The sequence below is a fragment of the Hetaerina americana genome, unplaced genomic scaffold (genome assembly GCF_022747635.1).
Source record: "Hetaerina americana unplaced genomic scaffold, ioHetAmer1.1.p SCAF_6, whole genome shotgun sequence".
Lineage (NCBI taxonomy): Eukaryota > Metazoa > Arthropoda > Insecta > Odonata > Calopterygidae > Hetaerina > Hetaerina americana.
In genome coordinates this window covers 58,428,845-58,441,995 of record NW_027287205.1, presented here as the reverse complement: position 1 = coordinate 58,441,995, position 13,151 = coordinate 58,428,845, and the positions used below count along the sequence as shown (strand labels likewise).

The following is a 13,151-nucleotide window of genomic DNA, read 5'->3' as shown; positions in this document are numbered from 1 at the left end:
ATTATTTATTTAAACAAGAAATTTTCCAGTTAACAATTAAGAAAATCAAAGTTTGAGATTACCTATATGACCTTTACACTGTAGTCAATGAGAATGAGATGCACATTCATACATAAAATGCTTTTCACTCAACATTTCTTATGACAGGAGCTCCCAAAGTTATGAAAAACAGTCGGTGCAAGCTGTATACCACAAATTGAAGGCACTTAAATCAAACGATAAAGGAGAACAGTAGTTTCATTTCTCTAATATGTACCATCAGAGAACAATGATGAATATCTACCAGCAGATGGCTTTAAAGAATAAAACCAGGATGTTATACGGACACATAACACTTATTCAGTTACTCCAACTTAATCCAATGTCATCTAGTGGGCATTTATAATCATAGCTCTTTTTGACTAAAATTTTCCAAAGTTTAACAAAAATTTCACATGCATTTGTACAATTTCAATAAATGCCCACCTTAAGCCAAACAGCTTTTTGTGGTTGACAGGTAAGTCTTGGCCACCAGCACTTGGTCTCTTTCTTCAGGGTAAAGTCCACCTGCCTATCAAGTACTCTGTACTGACTTTCCTGAAACATTAATAACATACACTATAAAAATTATCGACACTATCTTCATTGTACTAACTTATCAGACCCAACCAAAACTACCCACAAATTTGCCACATGCTATATATATATATATTTGAAATTATAAGCTGAACTGACAATATGACCAGCAGAGACACTTTTCATGCCACCAAAGTGGGAACACATAAATACATTCATTAAATGAAAAGCATCCAAAGCAGTAAGAACTAAAAATAAGTAATATATAATTTACTTGGAATTACTTCCCGATGTGAAATAGTCATGAGTGAAGTTTTATTCCAGAATTTTCAAGGGTAAAAAAAATACGAAGCAGCATAACCACCAATTACTGTGACGGCAATGGGAATATAAATATATAAAAGCAAAGCTGCAGAGTAAAAATCACATACGAGCAAGAGAAACATCTGGAATTGGAAATTAATGAAATTGCCAAATAAAGGGAAAGATTTTCAATAATGTTTTCATTATGATTTTGGAAAAAAGGAAAAAATATTATAAAAATGAGTCAATTGAGGTTTATGGGAACAAAATCAAAATCCTCCATGTATGGTCCAATCTGATACCAAAATATTCATTCTCAAGGGTTTCACAGTAGGGTAAAATTAAAATATTTTCCTTGCGTAGGCAAATGGGCTTATGTCTGCAACATAAAACTTATTTTTTCATATGCATAAAGTATAAGCGCTACAATGCATTAGCCAGTGCAATTTGAATACTTTTGGAAAATAAAGTATTGAATTACTTCCAGTAACATAACATTTTTTTACCACACGTGGATTTGAAAAATGAAGGATCCACCTCAGGATAGAAGAGAGGCAATAAGTAGTTATCCTGAGACCAATTTTGTCTCCTAACACTGTTTTAAATTTCAATTATACAAAATAGGGAAGAGTTTAACTCAAAATGCGATTCAATTTGCATCCTTAAGTAGTCTACAGGTACCTGTATATTTTCATGAAACCCCAAATTAAATTTTCTCATTGCATAAACATTTTTTTAACCTAGATGCCTCTTTCCAGTAGACTAGTAGAATACTGCATTATCAAGTCTAAAATCAATTTTATACCTCTATATCAATGGCAATCTGTCAGTAACTTGGACCTTTCCCAATTAGTAAAATAAAAAATGTGGGCAATACAATAATAGATTTCAGTTAAAATTTATCTTGATATATCATACTTGGTTGTCACTCGTTTACACTTTTCTTGGCAATATCAATTTGTATTTTCCTCCAATTAGCATTGTGACCACTAATCATACAAGAAAGTATCAATTTCATAGATCATTTCCCAATAACTATGTTCTTGCATCAGAGTCAGCCAAGGTCAATGGGGATACAATTTATAAGGATACTTGAATCAAGATTCATTTCCCTGATGAATTGCATGATAAAATGAACTTCCATTAATGAATAATTAACAAATAGAAGTATTACTTTCCAATTAACACTATCCTTAATTAGTCATGTCTTACCTAATATTTTTCACTCTGGAGGAGATTCTGTTGTAGCCTTTAATTTTATGTTCATGGCATTAAGAACTTGAAATTTCAGATTGGCAAAATACTTAATTGATGGTCTCTCTTTCTCTGTAACGTATTGCACTTCCAAAGAAAAATTTTGATTTGATTGATTGGACAATACCTCATCCATGAATAACGGAAGATAATCCACACATGGTGTATGATTTCCACATGTAGTATGGTATCAAATGCTAAAAAATGACATGACATTTGCACTTGGCCAGCTCAGGTCTCATCAACAGACAACTTGAAAAGTTCATGGTTTGCATAAAATGTATCGGGAATAGTTTTGGAATAATAGATCCCAGATATTACTGCAATGCCTCAAAATTCTTCAAAGTACATCCCTTGAGTGTCGACACACTTTTGCCAGTCGCTCTTCCACGACTCGAAGGCTCCCTGGTGGACAGATTCTGAAGGTCTTAAGGGTATAATACAAGGTTCTTTGGCATCACTTAGGGTCCCATGGTGGTGTCCTTCAGGAAAGGATTTCACCATTGGGAATAGAAAATACATCTGCTGGTTCAAAGTCGAGTCTGTAAGGGGATTGGGGAATCATCATGATACTGTTGCAAAAGGTCTTTGCAAGCAGACACTTGACTCTGCTCTTGGTCATGCATCAACACCTTTGGGATGAGTTTTGTGCAACCTTTTGCATTGCCAAATTTTCAGTGATAATAGCATGCACTGTCATCTTATCAATGCCAATACGATTTGCGATCATGCGCACACTTAACCAATGGTCTGGATTCAGCATTTCATGGACACATTAGAAAAATTTGTCCCCAATACTTTTTATAAAAACCTTGTATGTGATCTATATGAGAAGACTAGACATAAAATGAACTGCCAAATTGAATGCTTCTAGAAATTTACCAGTTTTCAAAAGATTCACATGTTGGGCACGCATTATTATTATACATTATTCACATTTACACTATACTGTTAGTACAGCAGGAGAACCAACTGTCAGACAAGATGGCAGTTGTTAATGGAGATGCAATCTTGTTTATCATACAAATTCATTATTATGTCAGTAACTTTTATAACGACGTTTGATTTTCCAATTCTTTAGTGAACAATTTATAACACGAATAATGGTCCAAGGCAGCTAAAATATAGGTTCTTAAAGTTTCCTCTCCATAAATTAATGTTTGGAAGCAAAGCCTGGGTATGTGTGGATACCATAACAGCCAGCTAAATGTGGGCCTGGGTCTAGCTGAGGAGGTTTAGGGGTAAAAATGGGAAAGACATGGTGAGGTGAAGGTGGTTTGAATGCATAAGTAAAAGAGAATTATAAAAGGACAATTGCTCACTGATTTGGCTATGTTGAGAATTGAATCACCCAAAAGATATAAGAAAGAAGTTAAACTTTTGGAGGTAAGGGTGGAACAAAAAATAAGGAATTAATGGGATAGAGGGTCACTCAAGACAAAGAATGTTAGAAGTCCAGGGACTGAAGAGCCGCATGAATTTGATGGAGGCCTGCAGTAGATTCATGGGGGAGGAGTCACAGGGTTGTGACCTCCACCCCTGCTTGTGTCCTTACTCTCCTGGGCATCCTCAATGAGCTTAATATCGAAGTAGTTACCAATGAATTTGCAAAGAGTAACACAATACTTCTAAATATTGCTTTGCAAATAAGATAATACTATCATTAAAAATTTCTTTAAGTTGTGAAATATTTATGTTAGGTAATTCTGTTTTGCTAAATTTTCCTTGAACAAGACTGCCATAAACTACCCTCATCAAAACCCATCATGGGAGTGAGTGAAAAGGGAGAATGGAACTTAAAATGTGACTTTTTTGATTTTGACTTTCCAAAAAGGAGAGGATGTGAATGGTAAAATGAAAATGTATGAACTGCATTATTTTAAATTATTAATAATTAAAGGATTTTATTAGTGTGGACCTAATATGTACTAGCATCAAATCTGTACAATTAAAATTGCTCGGGATGGCTAGCATCTCCTTAAAGTCTACTTAGCAGTACTCTACAAGCTGATTTGGTTTTGGGAGTACCCAATATGCGGTAGTAAAATTTCAAGCTCAGGCCAACATTAACACCCAAATATCTCACATTATAATAAACCTTAATTCAGCTTAACAGACTCTGTACTTTCCTTCATCTATTCAAAATAACTAATCTATTTTTCTCCTTACCTCACTTGCTATAATTTTTTTTCGTACAGAAGTAAATGCATTTTTGATTGGCATGGAATGTTGATGACTGATAACGGGGAGAATATTAGGCCAGCAGGAAAGTGGCAGGACTATGATGGGGAAGCGGGGCAAAATGAAGGGAGGAAGGAAGAACATGTACAGAGTTGCAGAGGGACTTATTGTAGAATAGGATGTTAGGTTGTGTTTGTTAGGAGGGTCAGGGCATTGGCGCTATAGCATGTAAGTGGTAGAAAACTATAGCAATAATGTTAATGCATAATTTTTTAATGCACATAAACCAAAGTTCAAATAAAATCATGGACATAGGTCCTTAAGGAATGAATCACCTGTTTCTATTACTCAATATTCAATAATGAGGCTTTACATGAGAGATCATTGTTTTTTTTTATTTCTTCCTCAATAAATGAATATTTGATAGTAATGACCATGTAAATAAATAGTAAAATCATGGAAACAGCATGGAGCCCTCATTGTCTCACGATTTCCTCAAACCCAATGCAAACCATTGTATACTTGGGCCACACAACCTAGTAAACCCATCACTTCTTCCTAAAATTTGAAGTGCAAATTTACTGACCAATTTTTCCTAAATTATTGGAAGGTAAAATATCAAGAATTATTGCCATTATCAGCCTTGGCTGACAAAGAATGCAGGAAAGCTTAGTTTCAGATGAGTTGTGACAGTAATTTTATAACACAAGGTCTGTCCAAAAAGTAATATGACATTTATTCCCAGGTATATGGATGGAGTAGAGATGGTTTCTCTGGCTTAGTTAGGAGGAGGGAAGTTCCAGGCTGGAGGCCTGTGGCAGTTGGCTCCCTGCCTTTGCTGAGTGCGGATCATTCATTTGCAAAGCCTCTTTGACGTGACCTCGCTACACTCCGTCATGAACTGGTTATTAGGGTAGTGCTATGCCATCAAATTTTGCATGAAACTGGGCAAAACCAGGAAAGAGACTCATGACATGCTCAAGCCAACTTATGGCAATAATGCCATGAGTAGATCGGGCATTTTTGAGTGGCACAAGTTGTTACAGGAGGGTAGAGAAGATATTGAAGACATCAAACATTCAGAATGCCCTTCCGCCTCAAAAAGCAATGAAAATCTAGAAAGACTGAAGGCTTTGTTGGACTGGGATCGCAGATGGGAGGGTTCGCCTGATAACCTTGGCATCTCTTAAAGGGATGTTCATCAACTTGTGACTGAAAACATGGGCAAAAAGAAAACTGCGTACGAAGCTGGTGTGCTGCGAGTGTTCTCAGACGAACCAAAGGAAACTCATACGTGGATCTGTCAAGAGCTTCTTGACCACACAAGCGAGGATCCAAATTTTTAAGACGATGCCCACCAGACTTCTTCCCCACCTCAAATCCATGCTGAAAGGAGGTCACCACGGCTCGGTGGAAGTGTTACAACAGGCCATGACAAGGGACCTTAGCAGCATTCTGGGTGCTGCCTTCCAGAAGGTGTGCAAGGCATGGAAACCCACTGTTATCGGTGTGTGGATGCACAGGAGTGCTACTTAGAAGACTTATGAGTGAATTTATCAATTCTGGCAGTTAAAATTTTTTAATCGACTCAACCCTACTACATTTGGGCCAGACCTTGCATTTTGTTCTTATGAATGAAAGCTCGGTGCTTCTACAAGTAAATTTTGTAACAAATGTCAACTGCTTCAACTTTGCCATAATTAGGATGTTAATTCATCCTATTAGTAATTTTTAAGGGCAGTGAACAGTTGAGACAATATACTGTTATGAGCAAAAACAGTCTCAGGATGGACGATCATTAGATTGTTTCTGATTCCAAAGATAACAATTTGTTTTTCAAGATCTTGCGCTACCATTTTTACTATCTCATATTCCCAATGTAATAAAACTGGCAATACTATATGCACAAGTATTTCAACATTTTCCCCAGTATCACAGACAATCATGGGTAGAGAATAAATTAAGAAAATTAGCTTTAAATTTTGAAGGATTCTCCTAAAGAAAAATCTCGCTCAGAGGCATTACCTTAGCTTGTAGTTTTGGAGTTTTATAGCATTTTTTTTTACAAACATGTAGATGAAATTCAGCCACGCCATGAGGCCTATTGGTTTCTTAAACTCAGGAAAAATCATTACCAAGTGATTCATCAAGAGTATTCAACTATGGAGTTATTCTCACTCAAATAAGTGAATACACAATGATTATGGCTCAGTTATATTGTGGTGATACGTAAGCAGTGTTTCTATAGAATGACACTTGTTTTCCAGATTAACTGCTAACATTCTCATTTCAATGTGCACCAATGTTACTCACAATTCTTTACCTTCTTGCAGAATACATTGAAAACTGTAGTTTAAAAAATACTACATTACTCATTCACATTAAATTCAAATTAAAGCATATGATATTTTTCCTTCTTTTTTCCACTGCATATTTTCCATTAAAATAACATTCCACAAAATACCTGGTTTTCCCAAGATTTTTTCAATATTTTTCTCATTTATAAATTCTAAGGGTGGCTGGCCATCTTGAGCTTCCACTGAAATCTGAGATATATCTAATGGAGATTATATATTTTAGGCCATTCGGAGGTACATTTTGAAAATTAAAATAAGTGAAATTGTGCATAAAACCCATACAGACTACTGGCACTAATGTGCAGGAAATTCACACTGTCAAAATTATTCACCTCAGTCAAGTCAAATAATTTTTACACCATTGTAATTCCTACATTTCGGTGCACATCAGTGATTAACTCCATTCAAGTAACCTACGCCATCTTTCACGATTCTTTGAAATAGTACTTATGGTTTTTTGGCAATGCTATCAGGGACATCATTTTCAGTCAGCAAAAGACTATAAGTCATTCCAGGAAATGAAAATTTATTTCTAACCTGGGTTACTACTTATGTGCAGTGATTTTCAATGTGAGACATGAAGATCACAAAAGTGAAAATGCAGGTAGAAGAAATAGGAGGGGGAGAAGAAAAAAGGAGAGGTTGAGGAGGGTGAAGGACTAGGGCAGGCAAAAGATAGCATCAAGGCAGAAGTCTTTTAATCCAAATTATTATTATTGGTATTATACCATTTAAAGTATATTTTGGATGGACAACGACTGAACAACAATACATTTATTTGCCTTCAAAAAACATAACCTGGCATATAAAACTACAATAAGCCTTTCTTCATGAAGGTTCATGTTATGAATTCTGGATGAAATTTTGACAGTTGTGACTAATGCTTCTAAGTTGATTTCACCCAAAAAAAAGTCAATGAAATTTCATCTGCTGAGGAACTGTTGGAATTTAAGGCTGTTTTGACATCTAAGAAAGGTGTTATTGAAATTGCTGCAATTGATAATAATACATATAGCTTTATCCTTGGTATAAAACTAGCCGACATGAAAATCTTCCTGTCATAAGTGTGCCCTTGTAATAGTTATGGCCATGGAAATAAATATGTTGGTCTTGACAGTATAGATGTACATGAGCAATGTACTGCATTTTATCATTATCATGTAATCTATCGGTTAAGGTAGGTTTTGGATGGACAAAACTACCAAATAAATATATTGTTCCTCCTAACAAAACACAACCCAATATACTACTCTACAACAAGCCCTTCTTTATCTCCGTGTACTTCCTCCCTTAATTCCATCCAACAAGCCCATCTAGTTCCTACCTTTCCCTATACTGCCAAATTTTCTTCCCCCATTCAGTCCTCTAAGCTATCATATTATTAATCATATTCTTTTTTATGTCTAATTTAGATGGCTTAGTGTATTTACTACATAGATCTTCTATTTATTCTTTCCATCTTCAACCCAAATGTACAACAGAAATGGGACAGGTCAAGGAAGGATGGAATTAGAGACCAGAAATCATGGACATTGCAATAACATTTGAAGGTTAATGTCAGACCTTATAAGGAGGGAGAATGCTACGCATAGAAAGGGGCATGGAATGCGAATACATAATTATTTAAAAGGTTGACTTTTGGGTTTCTGAAACAATTTCAAATTTTTCATGAGTCCAACTTGCCACACTTCCTTAAGGTATGGAGCACTTCAGGTGTGAAATTACTGTATTGGTCCTCTTTAATCAAGGGATTACTAAATATTAGGTAATATATCCCTTGAGTAATTTTACTCAAGCTTAATTATATGAGAAATCACTGACTAGCCACTTAGTTCAATGTACTCGAATGTACATTCCACAAAGGCAATACACTAGTATATACACTTTTTCTGGTCAGTTAATTCAGTTTATCTTTAAGAATCAACATTATTTAATTTAAGGTCTTTTGGTAGTAAACTGGTAGATTACTCTTGTTTTTCACGAAACCATTCAAAGTCGAAAGAGAAATTACTAATGAAACGAATTTTATTCAATTTCTAGACAAGGAAATTGTAAATGTTTTCACACATGTAGGCAGTAAGTTTTAAATTGGAAACATGCTTTATAAACACTTTAATATTTCTTGCAAATTAATGCATTCTCTCAGAAGTCATACACAAAAACAGCATTGGAGGTAAATTACAAGTACCAATTAAAATTATATCTCACAATACAAATATACCTTTTACATGCTCTTTTATAAAATGACAAGGGAAGCTAACATACAGCAGAAAAATGTATGTGTCCATGATTCATTAACCTATTCCAGAAAAAAGCTGAATTTGTGGATTGTCTCCATATAGTATCACTTCATTGTGGGGTATTGGGATTGGTGGGGTGGCTATCGTACTGGCTTCCCACCCAGAGGGCTCGGGTTCAAATCCCAGGGGTGTTGGATATTTTTCAAAGGTATCTTAATCCCTACTTGGGATACTTTGTGGAGGGCAATTTGAGGGAGAACGCCATCCGTCGGATGGGACGTAAAGCTGCGGACCCCTCAGCGCCTTTCATAAAGAGTAGGCTAATGCTGATGCCGGGTTTCTCTCCACCCTTCATCCTTTCCTGTCCATCCCCTATGGCGCAAATGACCTCAGCAGTTGGTCGCCTCCCCTAAATACTACTACTACTACTACTTCATTGTGGATTAGAAGTGGGTGTCTCCTGGATGCTAAAGATCGGCAAATATAACAATCAAAATCATGTGTTTACAGGATTTAATTTTTGCTATACCAAGAAGTCCCCTACTTATATATTTTACCTTTCCACGTTTTTTTTTATTTTACTTTATTTTGTAAGGGGATTTTTTTTGCATAATACAGGTATTGTATGGATATTAAAATTCCTGCTGTACTATGGGCAAGATGAATAGTAGTTAATTTCCCTATGGAGTCTAGTTTCTTTGATAAATCCAACAATAAAATTGCAGCTTAGGGAAAGCTACCGTAGAATTATTTGAATTCAAGGCTAGGGGATCCTCTTAGCAGCAGCAGTGTCTATCTCCACTAAGCTAGCATATCACTACCTTAAATTGATAAACCACCTAGTTCTAACCTAAATTTTAGCAGGATTGCATATCAATAGTTTTCTATGTTTATAGTTTAAAAAGGCATGCAGATAGAGTGTATGAAGAAAGTGCAAAAGAGAAAATGCTTTAGCATAAGAAGTAGAGTATTTTTCATTGTGAGCTAAAACGACCTAAGTCAACCATCTACCATTCATACGTGGGTCATTACATAACTGAGTGAAGAATTCTAGCCCATATACCAACTATACAAAGGGAGCTGAAGCCTATTCAGAGATATGAAATATCAGCCCAATTATGAAAGTCCCTCCAGACGGCAAAATTACTTACTCATAGAATACATCAAAATTGTCCATGGCAAGAGTGGATGACAAAATGAACCAACAGTAAAATTTCAAAATCGATATACATATGTGCAGTGCTTCACTGGGCCACATTTAAGTAGTAAAGGCTAAAACTTCACGGTTAAAAATGAAACTGCAATGTAATTCAAAGGCCACTCATCAGTTTCCCATTACAAACACTTAGCCTATTATTTACTAAAGGATGCCAAATCACATTCGATATTTACGCAGTGAATTATTGTGCATAATTCATAAGGCACCTACCACAATTGTAATCAGGATATTTGTAAATGAAACATTTCTCAGAAAACTTCATAGAGAAAATGATGAAGCATGCCGAATAATTCAAACAATTAAAATTCAGTCTATGCCGTAAAAAACACTATTTTCTGGACTAAGTTGCCCAGTAAGGAGTTAAAATTAGGCCATAATTTAACACCCTAGGATCGACTATACGCGACCACATTGGAATAAATAGATTGTCTTTCTGTCGGTCGCAAAAATAAAACTGATAGAGATATGAAATTTCTTAACACAATGTTAAATCTTGTGCGTTTTTAAAATGAACACTTTCAATCAGCCTTACTTCGAATTCATACGGAGACTAATAAATAGTAAGTGGATATAAAAACGGGTGCAACTCATGCAATAACTTCACAGCCTCAAATACTGCAAATAATACACTAAAAAACTCACCTCAGGGACTATCGGAAGAAAGAAATCTAGGGAAAACTCATAATTATGAGGGCCTTTGGCACCAACACCGACAGATGCATAAGACAGTTTTTTATCGTCCAGTGACACACGTGGCTCCTAAAGTTGAAAATTGAGAAGTATAAGAGCTCTATTATGTACCGAAAAGACGATTATATCGGCGATAACAAGCCATTAACTATATTCGAATTTTGTGTCACCTTGCGGACTTTCAAGTAAAAATACCTTAACTTCCTTGAGATCAACTTTTAAAGTGATGCAGCTTTCGGTCTGAGCCCAATAAACAAAAGGTCTCAGCATTTTTTACTTCTAGTGGACCTAAAAACAATATTCCGATGATTTTTAGTGAAATACAATCGCTCTGACATTAATTTGACAAAATGCTTTCATATGACGGCAGCTCTGAAAGAAATCGTCTAAAATTGCAATGGAATGACGGGGAAATAATATTATTATCATTTTCCACATTTAAAGGTTTGTTTTTACCGTTTATAATTCACCGTTACACTATTCAAAACAGAACAATTACAAAGCAACAACTATCGGCACATATCTTACGCCAAGTCACGCCGTCCTCGCAACATGCACGTCGCACTATGAAGTTCACTTGTTTCGGCGAGGGAAAAAAGAAATGCCTTGTGATATAAATACATAATAAATTTGCTAATAAAAACTAGTTTTCAAATACGTTCGAGATTTGAGTCAAACTTGAAGTCCAGTTTATCGTAAAATAATACAGTTCTTCTGGCAAAAGTACGATCCATGGCGCCTGCGGGTGAAGCGAAGGGAAACAGGTACCTTCACCTGCCTCTGAAGTCCGATCCTACGCACATGGCGTGCACCAGTTGGCATTCAACGTTGTTCTCAGGTAGAGGATTGATATTTTGGCTTGCAGTGTATTTTTAAATTTGATCTTTCAACCAGAATACTAAGCCTAGATATAACAAATGCCATAATAAATGTAGTAACTGTCGCAACAAAATTTTCTTTCCATCGCAAAAGGTCTAATCCCTTCGTATCCAGTCTCACACACTCCACTGACATCTCTCTCCCATACTTCTCTTCCCAGTCAACCCCTACCACCCACCCTGCCCTCTTCTTACTTGTCACCTGATTGCATATCTTTCCCTACACAGGCCCTCCCTCTCACACAAGACACTGTACATCCTGTGACTCCAAATGTTTCTTTAATGCGGCGCAGACCGAGAATTAAGCCATAGTGCCAAACTAATGCTCTTTCCGAAGCGCCTAGCATGGAACTGATGCATATCAACAAAATATGAGTAATGCAACAATTATCATCAGTAAAATACCAGTTCATGTAGGTTTTGGATGTACACAAACTACCAGACAGTGCCGCAACAATTCCCTTTCCTTCTTAGCAAATCAAAACCAGACATTAAAATAAGCCCCTCTTCAAGTCTGAATATTTCCTTCATTCCGTCTAACACCCCTATCCTATCCCTTCCTCTTCCTCATTTGCCCAACATTCTCCCCTCTGTCACTGTCTTTAACACCCCATTGCCAATCAAAATGCTCTGCATCCATCTTTCCTGTTTCTTTTTGATTTCTCCCAGCAATCCTCTGTTCTCTCCCATCATGCCTAGCACTGCCTTGTTTGTTTTCCTTTCGGTACACCTTTCCAACCTTCTCCATACCCACATCTAAAAAGCCTCCAATCTATGACTATCATCTTGCTTTAATGACTGTTTCTACACCACACAAAACCATGTTTCATATCATAGTTTTTCAACAAACTATTTCTTATAATCTTTAATCAACACCACCATCATCAATTTCTATCTTCTTGTGTAGACTTCTATGCCTAATGCAATTCTTATGTCCCTACAACTTTGACAAATTTGGTTCAACACACTTCCGAGATACATGAACTGTTCGCTCTAGATTTTGCTCTCCAATGTAAAAGTTTATCTTAGCCTTTCTCTTTCTGGAAAATAAGATAATTTTTGTTTTATTTATATTTATTCTCATTCAATATCTATCGCACTGAATTTCCAATTCATCGAGCAATGCTTGAAATCTATTTGTTACAGCAGCAGCAAAGGTGATAATGGACTACTGTCTTACTCCTCTTCGTAACACTGCCCATCCAAATTCTCCAACTGCCACTCACTGGAAGGAGAGAGGCACCTGTGAGGTCATAGCAGTAATGAAGCCAATAATAGAGAGGAGTTTAGAATAAAATCAGGATGTCTGTTTCATAGATTTTGAAAAGGCAAGTGATTAAGTGAATTGGGTAGAATTAATGAATGAATTACAGAAAATCTGTAGATTAGAGGGGTATGAGACTTATCTGTGACCTGTACATGCCTCAGACTGCTCAGCATGAGTCTTTAAGAGAATGTCAGTTTCTTGAAGTTT

At 36.1% G+C, this 13,151-nt stretch overlaps 1 protein-coding gene across 3 annotated transcripts in view; it reads right to left on the bottom strand.

Annotated features, from left to right (window-relative positions):
• Positions 1–11,362, bottom strand: part of LOC139695347 (very-long-chain (3R)-3-hydroxyacyl-CoA dehydratase-like) — a 28,561-nt gene extending 17,199 nt beyond the window's left edge. Inside the window, exons 1-4 of one of the 3 annotated variants that reach the window (XM_071594061.1) lie at positions 11,256–11,362; positions 10,995–11,171; positions 10,752–10,868; positions 466–576 (exon numbers count right to left, since the gene is read on the bottom strand). In XM_071594061.1, the coding sequence (XP_071450162.1) occupies positions 466–576; positions 10,752–10,868; positions 10,995–11,069 (303 nt within the window). In that variant the 5' untranslated portion in view covers positions 11,070–11,171; positions 11,256–11,362. The remainder of the gene's footprint in view (positions 1–465; positions 577–10,751; positions 10,869–10,994; positions 11,172–11,255) is intronic. The other 2 variants (XM_071594062.1, XM_071594063.1) reach the window with 2 other exon arrangements.
• Positions 11,363–13,151: the final 1,789 nt, after the last annotated feature.